General features: G+C 41.7%; 2 protein-coding genes across 5 annotated transcripts; one reads left to right on the top strand and one right to left on the bottom strand.

The window, feature by feature from the left end:
- Positions 1-58: 58 nt before the first annotated feature.
- On the bottom strand, positions 59-12,561 carry LOC103420928 (uncharacterized). Of its 4 annotated transcripts, none has more exons than XM_070813844.1 (8): positions 12,309-12,561; positions 12,076-12,141; positions 10,207-11,740; positions 10,054-10,129; positions 8,749-9,131; positions 8,572-8,636; positions 629-662; positions 59-427 (listed from the first exon to the last, which is right to left on the bottom strand). In XM_070813844.1, exons 3-8 carry the CDS (start codon positions 11,671-11,673, stop codon positions 257-259), a joined length of 2,196 nt encoding a protein of 731 aa, XP_070669945.1. In that variant the 5' UTR covers positions 11,674-11,740; positions 12,076-12,141; positions 12,309-12,561; the 3' UTR covers positions 59-256. The 4 variants fall into 4 exon arrangements, with proteins under 4 accessions (XP_070669945.1, XP_070669944.1, XP_070669943.1 ...); XM_070813845.1 differs by having other exon boundaries at positions 166-427; positions 535-662; XM_070813843.1 differs by lacking the exon at positions 629-662 and having other exon boundaries at positions 59-462; positions 8,561-8,636; positions 12,299-12,561.
- Positions 12,562-14,410: 1,849 nt separating this feature from the next.
- On the top strand, positions 14,411-16,529 carry LOC103440421 (outer envelope pore protein 24B, chloroplastic). Its single transcript, XM_008379103.4, has 3 exons — positions 14,411-14,743; positions 14,840-15,196; positions 16,350-16,529. The coding sequence occupies exons 1-3, from the start codon at positions 14,546-14,548 to the stop codon at positions 16,428-16,430; spliced, it is 636 nt and encodes a 211-aa protein (XP_008377325.1). The 5' UTR covers positions 14,411-14,545; the 3' UTR covers positions 16,431-16,529.
- The last annotated feature ends 851 nt before the right edge of the window (positions 16,530-17,380 follow it).

The raw sequence follows: 17,380 nt of genomic DNA, 5'->3' as shown, positions 1-17,380 counted from the left end.
CAAAAATTCACTTTGGATTTTACTCTCCAGAGCAAAAAAATCAAGCAATTTGAATCACTCAAACTAAATTCGACGGACCTTATTAACCCATTTTCTTGATTCACCTCATACAAACCAAAGATACCAATTTCTCTTCCACACAAATCAAGAATCTGGATTTCCTGATGGTACGGAAAGGATCCAGGTTAAATTAAGGTGCAGCCTCGATGATAACAAAAAAAAAAATTGTACTTATACAAGAAACAAGGTTTTCAAGTTATTTAACCAGAAAATCCAGATTTTGATCCGAAAATGTTGCCAAGTCATTCTCAAAAAACTTGACATGGCAGAGCTTTTCCCCAGCTTCATCAGCAAACACAATCTTCTTCCCCTCCTTGTCCTTGTTTGCAACATTTTCAGAAGCATCGACGTCGATATCAGCCATTTTCTGCAATGGATAAACAGAAATGATCAAATTCATGCCTGAAAACAAGACCGAGGAAGAAAATAGAATTGTTATTAGCACGTCGAAATAGTCATCGTGCACTTCTCTACCTCATTTCAAATAATAGAAGAATGCGTGATGATTATTTTAGACTTGCGACAACAGAATCCGGATAAATGAAAGGAAATAGGGTGAGGAGCAAACCATGATTTTACAAAACCGGTTGCAGTCCCTTGACGGGAAAATCTATGGAAGTAGTGGAAGTTATGGTGAGGAGAAGGATAAATATTATGTGCCTACAAGAAACTAAGTGGGTTGGTAGTAAGGCAAAGGATCTAGAAAACTCCGGGTTTAAACTTTGGTATTCGGGCACAAATAGAACGAGAAACGGTGTTGGCATCATCGTGGACAAGACCTTGGTACAAGATGTTGTAGATATCAAGAGGGTAGGAGATAGAATCATGGCAATCAAGATTGTAATAGGACAAGAACTTATCAATGTGATTAGTGCGTACGCACCTCAAGTAGGGTTGGATACGAGTTCGAAGGAGAAATTTTGGGAAGATCTTGGAGACTTGGTGCAAGGAATTGCTCAGACGGAGAAGTTATTTATAGGAGGAGATTTAAATGGACACGTGGGCAGGGAGACAGGCAACTATGGAGGTTTTCATGGTGGCCATGGTTTTGGGGAGAGAAACGAGGATGGGGAAGCTATCTTGGATTTTGCAATGGCATATGATCTCTTCTTAGCCAACACCTTCTTTAAGAAGAGGGAAGAACATGTGATCACCTACAAGAGTGGGTCGTCAAAAACACAAATAGATTTTCTTCTAATGAGGAAAGGGGATCGTATAACTTGTAAGGATTGCAAAGTTATACCAGGAGAGAGCGTGGCTAATCAACATCGCTTGTTGGTGATGGATGTACATATCAAAAGAGTAAGACAAAAGAACAAGACTTGGAAGTGCCCAAGAACTAGATGGTGGAATCTAAAAGAAGAAAAACAAGCCATTTTCAAAGAGAAGGTAATCACCCAATGTGTGTGGGATAGAGAGGGGGAAGCTAGCCAAATGTGGGATTCCATGGCTAGTTGTATCCGAAAAGTAGCAAAAGAGGTATTAGGAGAGTCCAAGGGCTTTGCCCCACACCAAAAGGAATCTTGGTGGTGGAATGAGGAGGTACAAACAAAGGTGAAGGCTAAGAAGGAATGTTGTAAAGCCTTATACAAGGAGAGGACCGATGAAAATGGTGAAAGGTATAGAAAAGCGAAGCAAGAGGCGAAGAAAGCTGTCAGAGAAGCTAAGTTAGCGGCTTACGACGATATGTATAAACGACTAGATACCAAAGAAGGAGAGTTGGATATCTATAAACTAGCTAGAGCAAGGGAAAAGAAGACAAGGGACCTAAACCAAGTGAGGTGCATCAAGGATGAGGATGGAAAGGTTCTTGCTACAGAGAACGCGGTTAAAGACAGATGGAGAGGTTATTTTCATAATCTTTTCAATGAAGGACATGAAAGGAGTGCTTCTTTAGGGGAGTTGAGTAACTCAGAAGAGTGTAGAAACTACTCTTTTTATCGTCGAATCCGGAAGGAAGAAGTGGTTGTAGCTTTGAAGAAGATGAAGCATAGAAAAGCAATAGGCCCAGACGATATACCAATCGAAGTGTGGAAAGTTTTGGGAGAGACAGGTATAACATGGCTCACTGACCTTTTCAATAGGATTTTGAAAACGAAGAAGATGCCAAATGAGTGGCGAACGAGCACTTTGGTGCCTATCTACAAGAATAAGGGCGACGTACAAAATTGCATGAACTATAGGGGTATTAAGCTAATGAGTCATACAATGAAGCTCTGGGAGAGAGTCATTGAGCATAGATTGAGGCAAGAGACACGGGTTTCGGACAACCAATTCGGGTTCATGCCAGGGCGCTCAACCATGGAGGCAATCTATCTCTTACGAAGATTGATGGAAAGATATAGAGATGGGAAAAAGGATTTACACATGGTCTTTATAGATTTGGAAAAAGCGTATGATAGGGTCCCAAGAGACATTCTTTGGAGGATTTTAGAGAAGAAAGGAGTACGAGTAGCATATATCCAAGCTATAAAGGATATGTATGAAGGAGCAAAGACTGCCGTAAGAACTCATGAAGGACAAACCGAAAGCTTTCCCATAACTGTAGGATTACATCAAGGCTCATCCTTAAGTCCTTACCTTTTTGCGTTGGTAATGGATGAGTTAACAGGACATATTCAAGATGATATTCCTTGGTGTATGCTTTTCGCAGACGATATAGTGTTGATAGATGAAACTCAGGAAGGGGTAAATGCAAAGCTTAACCTTTGGAGAGAAGTGTTGGAATCTAAAGGTCTTCGCCTAAGCCGATCAAAGACAGAATATATGGAGTGCAAGTTCAGTGCAAATGGAGGCCAAAACGAGTTAGGGGTGAGGATCGGAGATCAAGAAATACCAAAGAGCGACCGTTTTCGTTACCTAGGATCTATCTTGCAAAAGAACGGAGAATTAGATGGAGATCTCAACCATAGAATACAAGCTGGATGGATGAAGTGGAAGAGTGCATCCGGCGTGTTGTGTGACCGCCGTATGCCACTGAAGCTCAAGGGAAAATTTTATAGGACGGCAATAAGGCCGGCGATGCTGTATGGCACAGAATGTTGGGCGGTGAAACATCAACACGTACACAAAATGGGTGTAGCGGAGATGAGGATGCTTCGTTGGATGTGTGGGCACACGAGAAAGGATAAGATTAGGAATGAGGATATCCGGGGTAAAGTAGGAGTAGCCGAAATTGAAGGAAAGATGAGAGAAAATCGGTTACGGTGGTTTGGACATGTGCAAAGAAGGCCTACTGACGCTCCGATTAGAAGATGCGACTATGGGACAGAGGTTCAGGGCCGAAGGGGTAGAGGAAGACCTAGGAAAACTTTGGAAGAGACTCTAAGAAAAGACTTAGAGTACTTGGATCTAACGAAGGACATGACACAGGATCGAGCACAATGGCGTTCTAAGATTCATATAGCCGATCCCACTCAGTGACTTGGATTTTCCAAGTCTCCAACCAAGAAGTTTTCCTCACTCGGGAAATTAAGGGAACACTACCCCAACCTACATGCTCCACTCAGAAAGCTTCAACATACAAGCTTCAACAAAAGAAAATTCAAAGAACTTAGCGAAGAAGGCTTTGGTGTATTTAACACAATACGTTGAAATGAAGGAAAGCTTATTTATTGATATCCCCGATAAGCTACAAATATGTACATATACATGAGTCAAAATAAACACACAAGAGGGAGCCTTCACAAAGGTTGCTTAGGAGAAGTCTCAGCAGTCGGTAGAGCCCCAGAAAGAGAAGGCACCGGAGGGGGATCATTTGGAGCCTCAGTACTGGACAGAACCCTAGGAGGAGGAGGCATCAGAGGTTGATCATTTGGAGCTTCATTACGCGGTACAGCCCCAGAAGACGAAGGCAATAAATGCCTTTGGAACAAACCCACAAATCTCTGATGATCAAGTAAAACCTGACCATCAGTTTCCTTCATCTGGTCAAGCTTCCTCTTCATGTTTGTAGCATAGTCATGTGCGAGCCGGTGCAACTGTTTATTCTCATGCTTGAGCCCTCTAATCTCCTGTTTGAGACTCATCACTTCAGCCGCCAATGATTCAACTTGGCGGGTTCGAGCAAATAGGCGTTGGGCCATATTAGACACAGAACCTGCACACTGAACACTGAGAGCCAGCGAATCCTTAACAGCTAACTCATCAGACCGTTTGGAAAGTAGTCTGTTATCTTTGGGAGTGAGAAGGTTCCTGGCCACCACCGCAGCGGTCATATCATTCTTCATCACGGAATCCCCAACGGTAAGAGGACCAGTTTGGGAGACGAAGGATGGGCGCCATATGTTGTCTGGAGAAGGCGGGGCTGCCTCTTCAACAAGGTTCAAGTCAAAACGACGGTCGGAGGGACCAGACATTTTCAAAGGTGTTGAAGAGAGAAGAGGTCGGACAAATCAAGATATTAGAAGTGCAAGAATGAAGCTTCTACTGGTGGAGATTCAAGTGTGCTTTGGAACTTAATGCCAGCCTCTATAAAAATCTGCACTCGACGGAGCTTCAGAAATCAAAGAGGCGCCTGCTCAGAAATCGAAGAGGCGTTTGCTTTCTCAAAAGTTGGGCTGCTTAGAGATCACGAGGGTTGATCTCAGAAATCGAAGAGCCGTTTGCTTTCTCAAAAGTTGGGCTGCTCAAAGACCACGAAGGCCGATCTCAGAAATCGAAGAGGCGCTCGCTTTCTCAAAAGCTGGGCTCCCTAGAGACCACGAGGGCCGATCTCAGAAATCGAAGAGGCACCTACTTTTCCAGCCTTGTCAGCACCTGTCACACGCACACTCAGCTTTGCGGAAATTATGGGCATTCTGTCAAAGACTTCTGGGGAAGTAGAAAACACATGAATCTTACTGTTCAATCACCCACTTCCCACACGCAACAATAGCTCATGGGTACCACAGATAACTTTGCCAAAGTTCTCTGCCAAAGTTGAGCACGTGAAGCTTGCAGCTCCCACTACATCGCTCTGACCAAGAAGGGTAAAAGAATAGCAAAGAAACAGCACTAACAAAGTTTAGACCCATAAATTTTGAAGGTCTAGCTACCATATTATTACCCACAAGGGTAAAGGAACAGTACCACTGCTGGATAATTGGAAAGTCCATGTATGTCAACCTCTGTGCTTCGTGGCAAGGTAGACTAGCAAACATGCCCAACCTTTACTCACATTCGAGAAAACACTCCCAATAAGATTGCTTGCTCCAAAATCGAAGAGGCACCGTCCTCCGAATCTAAAGAGCCAGACTCCTAACATGACTACTTTCTTAAAAATCGAAGAGCGGGTAAAGGAACAGTACCATTGCTGGATAATTGGAAAGTCCCTGTGTGTCAACCTCTGTGCTTCGTGGCAAGGTAGACTAGCAAACATGCCCAACCTTTACTCACATTCGAGAAAACACTCCCAACAAGATTGCTTGCTCCAAAATCGAAGAGGCACCACCCTCCGAATCTGAAGAGCCACTCTCCCAACATGATTACTTTCTCAAAAATCGAAGAGACACTGCTCCCCGAATCTCGAGAGCCAGACTCCCAGCATGATTGCTTTCTCAAAAATCGGTGAGGCACCGTTCTCCGAATCAATCGAAGAGGCGCTCGCTTTCTCAAAAGCTGGGCTGCTCAGAGACCACGAGGGCCGATCTCAGAAATCGAAGAGGCACCTACTTTTCTAGCCTTGTCAGCACCTGTCACACGCACACTCAGCTTTGCAGAAATTATGGGCATTTTGTCGAAGACTTCTGGTGAAGTAGAAAGCACATGAATCTTACTGTTCAATCACCCACTTCCCACACGCAACAATAACTCATGGGTACCACAGATCACTTTGCCAAAGTTCTCTGCCAAAGTTGAGCACGTGAAGCTTGCAGCTCCCACTACATCGCTCTGACCAAGAAAGGTAAAAGAATAGCAAAGAAACAGCACTAACAAAGTTTAGACACATAAATTTTGAAGGTCTAGCTACCATATTATTACCCACAAGGGTAAAGGAACAGTACCACTGCTGGATAATTGGAAAGTCCCTGTGTGTCAACCTCTGTGCTTCGTGGCAAGGTAGACTAGCAAACATGCCCAACCTTTACTCACATTCGAGAAAACAGTCCCAACAAGATTGCTTGCTCCAAAATCGAAGAGGCACCGTCTTCCGAATCTCGAGAGCCAGACTCCCAACATGACTACTTTCTCAAAATCGAAGAGAGGGTAAAGGAACAGTACCATTGCTGGATAATTGGAAAGTCCCTGTGTGTCAACCTTTGTGCTTCGTGGCAAGGTAGACTAGCAAACATGTCCAACCTTTACTCACATTCGAGACAACACTCCCAACAAGATTGCTTGCTCCAAAATCGAAGAGGCACCGCCTTCCGAATCTCGAGAGCCAGACTCCCAACATGATTACTTCCTCAAAAATCGAAGAGACACTGCTCTCCGAATCTCGAGAGTCAGACCCCCAGCATGATTGCTTTCTCAAAAATCGAAGAGGCATCGTTCTCCGAATCTCGAGAGCCAGATACCACAGACCACTTTTTCAAAGTGCTCTGACAGAGTTAAAACATGTGAAACTGGCAGCTCCCACTACCGTGCTATGACCAAGCAGGGTGAAGGAATAGCATTACTACTTGTTGTTAGGGAGACTCCTATATATGTCGACCTCCATCCCCAACGGACAGGCAGACCTGCAAAAATGCTCAACCCTTCATCATATCTGAGAGGGCACTCCCAACAGAGCCTTTCGAAATATTCAGCTTTCTTTCCCCCCGATAATACCTCTGCAAACAAGCTATACTAGAGCAAGAATATCTCATATCATCAGGGTTAAAAGCAAGAGTATCTCATATCATGCTTTTTCCCTGTTTTTTCTTTTGGCCTTGTTTTTACCTGCAAGACAAGGAGAAAGAGAGCAATCAGTCAGTACTTGGAATCAAGCTTCCAGCCAGGAATTGACTGCCTGGAACCCCTTACCTGATTACTTACCTGGCATTGCTCTCGAGTACTCATCTTCATCATCTTATGTTTCCAGGGAAGATTCCGCATCTGCTTGAGGAACAGATAGGGCAAGTGCGAAGGATACAAGGAAGCATGTGGAGACAAGCGTAACAGCACACGTGCCGATACATCCATTACTCTGTCAAAAGCAAAAGTATCCCATATCAGCAGGGTGGAACGTACTCTAGATTTGATGGACTTGTTTTGACCCTCAAATTCTTCAGTCGGCCTTATACTCTGGAGAAAACCAGAAAACCCTCCAGCTCAGTTCAAGAATAAGCCTGTGGAAAGTTACTTCTTCAAAAGCAAAAGTATCTCATATCATCTCTTCTCATTTTTCTTCTCTTTATCCTTCATGCTGCTGCAAGATGGGGAGAAGGTGAACAATCAGTCGGAGCTCTGATTGCTTACCTTGTCTGTCACCTCTTTCAGCAGACCCCCTAGCTCGGCGACTTGGGGGACTCCTACTACATGGTTTGTATCGCGCTTGACCAAGCCTGAAACTACAAGTAAGCTTCAAGTGAAATTGATACATTACCTTGTGCATCTCCACCAGTTAAAGATACCACCCCTGGATGGAGGAAGAGTACTTCCAGAGAAGATGCCACATCTACCTATGAGACAGATAAGGCAAGTCAAGACGACACCACACTCCGATACTTAGAAGTTTCGTGATTACGAGATCATTATCCCACAATATTTCCTAATGTCATTTGTACTAAATCATTCACTCGTACTCACTAAAGGAGAGCTTGAACCTATGTACTTGTGTAAACCCTTCACAATTAATGAGAACTCTTCTATTCCGTGGGCGTAGCCAATCTGGGTGAACCACGTACATCTTGTGTTTGCTTTCCTATCTCTATCCATTTATATACTTATCCACACTAATGACCGGAGCAATCTAGCGAAGATCACAAAAAGCGACCGTTTTCGTTACCTAGGATCTATCTTGCAAGAGAACGGAGAATTAGATGGAGATCTCAACCATAGAATACGAGCTGGATGGAAAGAGTGCATCCGGCGTGTTGTGTGACCGTCGTAGGCCACTGAAGCTCAAGGGAAAATTTTATAGGACGGCAATAAGGCCAGCGATGTTGTATGGCAGAGAATGTTGGGTGGTGAAGCATCAACACGTACACAAAATGGGTGTAGCGGAGATGAGGATGCTTCGTGGGATGTGTGGGCACACGAGAAAGGATAAGATTGGGAATGAGGATATCCGAGGTAAAGTAGGAGTAGCCGAAATTGTAGGAAAGATGAGAGAAAATCGGCTCTGGTGATTTGGACATGTGCAAAGAAGGCCGACTGACGCTCCGGTTCGAAGATGTGACTACGGGACAGAGGTTCAGGGCCGAAGGGGTAGAGGAAGACTTAGGAAAACTTTGGAAGAGACTCTAAGAAAAGACTTAGAGTACTTGGATCTAACGGAGGGCATGACACAAAACCGAGCGCAATGGCGTTCTAGGATTCATATAGCCGACCCCACTTAGTGGGAAAAGGCTTTGTTGTTGTTGTTGTTGTTGGTTGCAGTCCCTTGACATCATGGAAAGCAATCTTTTCGCAGATGCTTCGACTCTCGTTGCGTTCCTAATAGCCATCTGCACCTGCATTTTTTCATTGGAAGCACACAGATGAGCACACAATTATTCTTGCACATTCACGTAGAAAAGGGGTTGCGTGAGAAAACGTATCTGAAAAAAAAGTATGTTAGGGTACCTCATTTGCATTATATTTCAAGGGTGTAGCATGATAGGCCTCAGGCAGTAATCTTTCTTCTGCAATTTCTTTCATGGTCTGTAACTCAATCGTGAGTTTTGTTGCAAGGGATTCAATGTCCTGCATCTGGCGTTGCGAGAATGCAATGGCACTCTCCGAACAGGTTCGGATTGAAGTACACCCGGTGGTAAAACGCGGTGGTGCTGCAGAAACCTTGGAAGCTTTAGGGATGCCTTTAGGGTGGGAATTAATCTTCTCGTTCTTCGGATTCCCGTTGTTTTGCACTTTGATAGACAATTTCGCTCTCTTGATCTGATCAGGCCCTTGACCTCCGCCAATCGTCCTCTCGGTTTGTTTTCCAAAACATAGATTCGCCTTACAACCTGATATAATCAGAAAACCATGAAAGTCAAATACATGGTGAATGAGAAGAGGGGAATAGCAATGTGTGCAATTTGCAAATGGAGTAATGAACACAAAAACGAAATTTAATTTTAAAGTACCCAAACAATTTCTTGGCATTCGTAATGAATTTGTAATGAAAATGCAAAAGCAATGGAAAGCTTAAATACTAAGAAAAATTGAACAACATTTTGTTTCCGATAAAAGAGTAACAGAAAATCAGTTAAACCAACATAGAAAATTTTGTTTTGAGGTGTCGTACAAGAAAACAAACCAAACAGCTACACAGTTGGCCTGAAAAGGAAACAGTTACACAGCAAAACATACAAGTTACAGTACAATAAACACCAACAGGCAACAGCCATCAGTCACAAAAGAATGGTTTAAGCCATCTAGGTAAATCCTCCCCTAATGTTGTCAAAACTCCTATTTTCTGTCCAGCCGCACAACCCAATTCTGGATATCGAAAACTCTAGCAATTTAATTCAAACAGACAGAAAGAAATTTGTAGTATTCTAGAATAACACTCAGTTGTGTACCTGGGCCACAAGAATTGATTAGCATTGTACATGTCAACGGACTACATAACACCGCAGTATAGAGAACATCAAAACACAGCGGAGATCGATTATCAGCTCATCAATAGGTTCTCATGGCCAATAAAGTATGTGCTTAGTACTTTTATGGTTAATAATGTCAAATTTTTATCAGATCATCAATAGGTTTTCATGGCCAATAAAATATATGCTTAGTACTTTTATGGTTAATAATGTCAAATTTCTTCTGTACTTTCAAGAATGAAACTTAAATTTTACTGCATCATTGTAGCATCTGGCTGGCAGAGTATGCTACGAGCCTACGATCCTAATCATTCGAATAGCACAACAGGCTTTGTACACTTACCGGGATGTTCTTCACCGTGTAACTCAATTGACTTCATGGCCTTGCACAGTTTTTCTTGGGAAGTTGGTGAAATCACCTGCACATGAAAACAGTTTATGAGAAACAGACTCCACTCTATGATAAAGCAAAAAAACGAGAATAGATGTTACATACCTTTCTGGTCGGAAAGAGCCTTTGAGGAGGACGCTGCTCGTTTAAACTAGGACTCCCACCACTCACTAGTGTCGTAAGCTCGTCAGTAGCATCAGAAGAAAAGATCCCTGGAGACAAGTTTCTTTCTGCACCAGCACAGGCAGACTTGGGGGATTGCTTCTCCTCCTCAGCCACGGGGGAATCATCAGCAACAGAAACAAAACCGCTACCAGACCCAGCACTGGATTCAACATTCCAAGGTGAATCATCATTCATGTCAGGCTCAGATAGACATGAATCAGTTCCGTTAACAGGTCCCATGCACTGAAAGAGATCATCACCCACCACCTCAGATATTCGAACCTGGGTCTCGCTGTTAGTCTGACATAACCTTTCATCCTCAGAGGAGATAGTGTCGTGCAGATCAAAATTTTGATCTTGCGCCGAACATATTGCTTCAATGAAGTTGTCAGGGTGAACTGAATTCGTGATATGTCCTTCAATGTTATATTCTAATAGAGGCAAATCCAAGCACTCGTCACTATTGAACTCTGAATCATCAACCTCAACAATATCCCATTCTGAGGTCGTTACAATCTGAATAGGTGTGGGATCTGCACATTCCATATCTTCGTAGCAGACTTCATTTACAACACAAATCTGACTTTCATTTGTTTCGTAAATTGGCAACTCGGTCTCGAAAACACAATCAGCAGCTATCGCAGGAGATTCATCAGGCACCACTCCGCAAGAACCCTCCTGATTATCACAAGCCAAAGAGGTATCACCAGCAGCAGGAATTGTGTTTTGGATATCTGAAAACTCAGTTTCAGGAACCTCTACTTTAATGTTCAGACCAGATTCCGGCTCACTTGGGATGTGTTCTGATGTGATAGTCGATATGGAACTTTGAGACATTGAAGAGAAACCCTTTTTTTTATGTTTACTCTTAGTATTGGCCTTTGCCTTCTTTGAGAGTTTCCACTTACTAAGAGGCTCTATGAGATCAACATCCTCTTCATCAGTTTGCAACTTAAAAAACTCATGCTTTACAGGTGAGCACGTTTCTATTTTTTTCAAATCACCAGATGTTGAACGTTTTCTTTTCTTGTCCTTGCATGTCTCTTTAATCTGCTTCAGTGTAATATTACCAAAACCATCCAAATCATTATTTCTTCCGGCATTGCCATCACTGCTATCAAAATCGTAAACTTCAGGTTCAGTTTTGACTGTCACATTCCCCACAGTACGCCTACTTGGACTTTCACCCATGACCCTATCTCCGTTGACAACTGATCCCCTGAACTCATCTTTTGGCGGAATTCTTGGGAATGAATCACCATTTTTGGCATCTAATCTTTCATGTATGTCTTTCAACTCCTTGAATCTGAGTACTGGCTGTCCGCGAGCCACATTCAGAGTCTTTACCACTAAACCACCTTCCAGAGCCTGGATAAAGTGCAAATGATTGCAACTTCTCAACTCCATCACATATAAAACTCAGGTTCTACTCGTTAGTACACGAACAATCATTAAAATGCACAATATCCTTTCCCTGCAACGGAAATCAACCTTACTTATAAAACTAAACAAATTGTTCCCAAGTAATTCTTAGTTATTAAACACAACACAACAGCCTCAAATTTCAGAAAATGTTAGACACATCAATCTTTGAAACAAAATCAAAGCACTAAATTACACTAACGACAAAAAATTCAAATTACTGACCATTCCTAAAAGATTAGATCAATCAATTACATTAACTCCATCAAAAACATAAAAAAATGACTAGAAAGTTTTCAGATTGAGCAGCTGATAGCAACAATTAAAAGAAAATATACCCTCAACATATGATAAACAAAAAGAATACAGGGATAAGAGAAACTGTACCAGATTACGACTACGAGGAGCACCACTGCTATTTGGATTCGCTCCAGTGAATCGAATCGGAGACGCCTGCGGGAAACAGAAGCTTTCAGGCCATGGTAACATTACACAGAGTAATTTAAACAATCATTTCAAACAAATAGATCCATCATAAAAGTCAGATCCCAGATTGAAACCCTAATTAGTAATAAATTGGGTCACATACAATTAAAATTTAATCTCTCACAATTGCAAACCTTCGGTTGCTTCAAAGAGCAATACAACCTTCCACGAACTTCCTCTCTCTGTGATTCCCGAAACAGCGAAGAACGGCGAGATGATTGGGGGATATATCCGGATCGGAGAGACGGAGAGGGCGTAAACGAAGACCTAGAGAGAGAGAGAAAGCTGAAAATGTTGAAGCTATTGGACTGAATGGGAAGGGACTGTTTGGAGAGACGGAAAGTTTGAGATTGGAGATGGTAGGGCTAGTGGCAGTGGCAAAGGGGCTTTTTAGCTCGCGGGAAAAGAGGGATTTTAAGATCGTAGGGAGCGCGCCAAATTCTGTTTGGCGGGAACTCAAACGATCCCTCGTTCATTGAATATTCGCGTGGGAATGGAAGTACTAGAGTACAGCATCAACTATAGGACTGGTGATGGATTCTACATATCTCGCCGTCCATCTGTCTCTCCCTCTCTTTTTCCCTTGAAAGTCACTTCGATTAAAAAGGGCGGAGGCCCGATGGGCCAATCAGAGCCCAGTTTTACTTTTTTGGTTATGGGGTCGCCCGACCCAATTTCAAACTAGTAGGGTTTAGGCCTTGCATTTAGTTCCTGAGCCGGCCCATGGGTCGGTTTTATAACAGAGGCTCAAATTTTAGCCCACCACATGGCCGAATGAGGTGGTTTCTTAATGAGTGGTCTTTTGCTCACTCCCTAAACGAGGATGGTGCTCACTAGGCCTGGCATTTTGGACCCAACCCGTTAATATTTGTATTTGGGTGGATGCTTAACGGGTCGGGTCGCTAACGGGTGAACCCGTTAACAACCCGTTAAATAACGGGTCATTTTGGGTCAACCCGTTAGACCCGTTAGGACCCGTTAACACCCGTTAGCACCCGTTAGTTGAGGATATTTTAGTAAAGTCTTAATAACAAAAAATAAACTTTATGCAAAAAAAATAATAATAATAATTGTTAACCGGTGTTAACGGGTGAAACGGGTGACCCGTTAGCTTAACGGGTCGGGTTCGGGTGACCCGTTAGCTTAACGGGTTGGGTTCGGGTGACCCGTTAACTTAACGGGTCGGATTCAACCCGACCCAAACCCAATAAACCCGACCCGTTTACAGGTCTAGTGCTCACTCTCATTAATTGTCGTTATATTAGAAAATTTTAAATTTTAAATTTTAAATTAATTAAATCAAATTAATATAACGGTAATCAATAGGGATAAGCATCACTCTCACTTTAGCGGGTGAGCAAAAATACACTAGGGTCTAAATATAAGGCTAGAAGAAGCTACAAAACTTCCTTTGTTTCAATTTTTTTGTTTGTTTAATTTGTGAGTTTTTTTTCTTGCCATATATATTTGTTTGTTATTTTAGAAATTGCAGTTTTATTTTTTAACACAACAGATGTTCGAATCCAAAAAGGTTCAAATTCAAATGTAAAAGGGTCACACCTCAAACTAACCTGGTCAACTTATTTACGCAAAAATATGCATAAAAGTTATAGCCTTGAGCACATTTCCTTAAACTCCACATCCCCATGTCTATGCAAAATCAATTTATGACAAAACCAAGACTCAAAATTCCAGCAATTATAAATTCAATTTGATTTCCTTTTATTCTCTTTGTTTGTTTATCACAATTTTAATTAAAAACTAGCAGATAACACACATTTTGTGCGTGTGAATAACCTCACATCTCCTCCCACGTTTTCCTTAAGCGCAACTGGTTTAGTTCATTCAAACTATTAAAAAAAATCATGATTTCACTTACCTATATGATATGGTGGGACAATTTCTTTTAGTAAGTACATATTTTTATCTTATGTAAATATTTTGATACAAAATTACCATTTTGCCCTACTTATATAAATATTGTGTATCAAAATGAGGGCAAAATAGGAAAAATGGGGATATGATTGTTATTTTGTCAAAAGTATAAAATTATTATTTTGTCCTCCTCATGTCAATATTGTGTATTCAAAAGAGAGGAAAAAATTGAAAAAAAAGGGACAAAAAGTTAACAAGAGCTCTTCTATTCATAAAATACATAGATAAAATAGAAACAGAAATAAAAAATAAAAATGGCAAAAAAAATTTAAAACCCAGAAAAAAAATGATTTGACGTGGCGCCCTATTGCACCACCAACCAAAAACGCTGACATTTCCAAAGTTAACAAATTCACAAGAAAACAATTTTAAAACCCTCACCAGCGGCATCTCCTCCCCCTCTCAACCTCCCCCGCCCCCACCCACCTCGTTCACGATGAAGGCATCTTTGAAGGGCAAGTATGAAAATGACAAGAGCGGCGCCGCCGCAAACGTCGCCTTCTTCGCCAGCGATGTCAAGTTCCGAGCTTCGCTCACCGATGCCACCTTCGCCGCCGGACCCAGCTTAAACGGCCTGGTCCTCGCCGTAGAGAAACCCGGCTCCTTCATCGTCGATTACAACGTTCCCAAACAGGTAATCAGATTTCGGCAACTTGGTCTGGTTATAATTGGCGGCCTTGAGTGAGTTTAACTGTAAAAATGGTGGCTTTTGTCTTTTGGGTGTGTGCAGGACTTGAGGTTTCAGTTCATGAACTCGGTTAGGGTTGCGGGGAAGCCGTTGAATTTGAATTACATTCACATGAGGGGAGACAACCGGACGATTCTGGACGGAACCCTAGTGCTCGATTCGGCCAACAAGGTGTCGGCGAATCACGTGCTCGGCTCGAGGAACGGGAAGTTCAAGTACTCTTATCTGCACGGCGGAGCGACGACGTTTGAGCCATCGTACGATTTGGCCAAGAATTCGTGGGATTTCGCGGTGGCCCAGAGGTTTTATGATGATGTATTCAGGGCTTCGTACCAGACGTCGAGCAAGTTGTTGGGGTTGGAGTGGTCGAGGAGTTCTAAAATCAATGGCTCTTTTAAGGTAATTAAACTTTTTTAATTGATATTTCTTGTTTTATTTGTTGGATTTGATTTGGTTTATATAATTGCAATTAGGATTTTGATGTTTGAGTGAAGTATGGCATTTGAATTTTGGTTTGTCAATGATTTGTGCCTGCTTTCAAATTATGGTCTTAGTTTTGAATAAGTAATATAGTGAGTGTAAATCGATTATGGCACAAGTATGTGTTTTGTGGAAATGATCCGTTCTCTCTGTCGACAATTGTGTCATCCTGGGCTTCTGTGCGTCTTCACTAGATGTGATACGAGTACATTGAGTACGGTATGCTTTTATCACTTAGGAGATGTAATTGCATTTGGTTAGTATTCATGTTTTGGATCCTGGATGTTACTTTCGTTATTAAACTTGAATATACCTCTGGCGAGTGAGGTGGGAGGTTTTCGAGGGAAATTTAAATCTGCTGAGGAATTGATTAACCTCAATTGGGGGACATGGGTGACATTGTTCTTTCCAGATAAGGGTGTTGATGAGTTGATGATTGTGAAATCGAGTGTGTGTAACACTCCGGAAATGTTGCTCTTGGAAGGGCTGCAGTTTGGTCTGTGAAGTTGAAATTTTGGTTTTGTTATGTCATTTGGTATGTCAGTCAATCCAAGTACACAAGGGTTTCTTGTAACAGTTTGTCCTATGAAGTTACAAAGAAGAAGCAACAATTCTGCAACACACTCAGTTCCTCCAATTCACAAGTGTGTTGCAAAACAAGGTGGTCTGCTATTGTTTTCTGTGTTAAGGGTTGTGGTTGTGGCAGTGTCCAGAGCTACAACTGTGGTTTTTCCTACTAGTGGGGTAGTTGGATTGAATTGAAATCTTGGTGGTAGTAGCATCAAAGATGACGCTTCATGTCCACAGCGGTACTAGCAATGTTTGTGTGGTGGATAGCACTGCTCTGGGCGGTAATGCTATTGCAGTGTAGTTCAATCGTTATGTGGCCATCAGTTGAATGTTAGTAACACATCTTCATATGTAAAAAACTATTAGCTCCTACTCATTGAACTCTCGGAAATGTTGCTTCTGAGTATATGAGTCACATGACCACTTCGAAGGTTGTAGAGTTTTGCTTATCTGTTGTTACTAAATCAAGCTTTTCCTGATAATGTTCATGTATTCTTTCCAGGTTTCAGCATCTGTTAATTTGGCGGAGGAACGAAAGATGCCAAAATTAACTGCTGAGAGTACCTGGGATTTTGAGATGTGATTCATTATTGTATCTTTGCTTGTAGTATGATAACAACTTAGAATTGTCTCATGATGGATTTAAAGTATCATTTTATCATTGAATAGTGTTTTTCTTTCATTAGTGAGTTGATACACCTGGTTATAGGCGGCTTCGTACGCGCAGCATTGACATATAAATTGTTGGATGGTCCGAGTAACCATGAACTTCATATGCTACGTGAAATAATTCTCTCTTGGAGGAACTGAGGCCGAGTTACGGCTTTTTATACTGAAAATGTACATTCTTGATTGTTTGAGAATGGTTCATGAACTTTACTGAGGAAGTGAGAAGTTCAATGGATGCAAGTAAATGCAAATTCAAAGAATTTCAACGCCCAATCTGCTTTGTTCAGGCTTTGTATTTTATTTTGTGCTGCAGAGACTTACAGTTGATAAAGTCTGACATTTGCTCATTTGAATGTACTTTTAAAATAATTGAAAATGTTTTTAGTGAAAATGTTTTTGGAACCAATCCTTAGTAAAAATGCAAGTAAATCTTAGAAGAAGCACTTAAGTGGTGCTTCTTACATAAAGCACTTCCAGTGCTTTTGGAGCTCAATTTTTTTTCCCTATGAACGTTTTCAGTTATTTTAAAAGCACATCCAAACAAGCTCACAATTCAAGTGTTGTGAGCGTGACGATAACTCCGCACTTCACGTGTTGTTATATAGGTGAACACTTTTCACAAAAGTCAATATTGTGATATAAATCCCTGAGCCGAATTCGACTTTAAACAAAATAGTTGTTGGATACTCCGAAAAATACTTTTAGAAAAATTTATATTATATATATGATATACATTATTAAATTTAACAGACTGAATTAGCAATTCTGAATTTAAGAAAATATAAGGGGCGTATTTGAGCCACTTAAAATGAAATGTATACGGAAATACAGGAATTTGGACCTCTTAGACTTTGTTTGGATCAA

The sequence above is a fragment of the Malus domestica genome, chromosome 15 (assembly GCF_042453785.1).
Source record: "Malus domestica chromosome 15, GDT2T_hap1".
NCBI classification, from domain to species: domain Eukaryota; kingdom Viridiplantae; phylum Streptophyta; class Magnoliopsida; order Rosales; family Rosaceae; genus Malus; species Malus domestica.
The sequence above is the reverse complement of the archived record's forward strand: the minus strand, read 5'-3'. Positions and strand labels throughout refer to the sequence as shown.

What these genes read in the sequence shown, in the direction of transcription:
- LOC103440421 (XM_008379103.4), top strand. Translation starts at nt 14,546, where the DNA reads ATGAAGGCATCTTTGAAGGGCAAGTATGAAAATGACAAGAGCGGCGCC. An exon ending in ATTACAACGTTCCCAAACAG is followed by an intron (nt 14,744 to 14,839) that starts GTAATCAGATTT and finishes GGGTGTGTGCAG; the next exon opens with GACTTGAGGTTTCAGTTCAT. An exon ending in AAATCAATGGCTCTTTTAAG is followed by an intron (nt 15,197 to 16,349) that starts GTAATTAAACTT and finishes TATTCTTTCCAG; the next exon opens with GTTTCAGCATCTGTTAATTT.
- LOC103420928 (XM_070813843.1), bottom strand. Translation starts at nt 11,673, where the DNA reads ATGGAGTTGAGAAGTTGCAATCATTTGCACTTTATCCAGGCTCTGGAA. An exon ending in GGCTCTTTCCGACCAGAAAG is followed by an intron (nt 10,130 to 10,206) that starts GTATGTAACATC and finishes TTTCATGTGCAG; the next exon opens with GTGATTTCACCAACTTCCCA. An exon ending in TTCCATGATGTCAAGGGACT is followed by an intron (nt 463 to 8,560) that starts GCAACCAACAAC and finishes TCTTGTTTTCAG; the next exon opens with GCATGAATTTGATCATTTCT.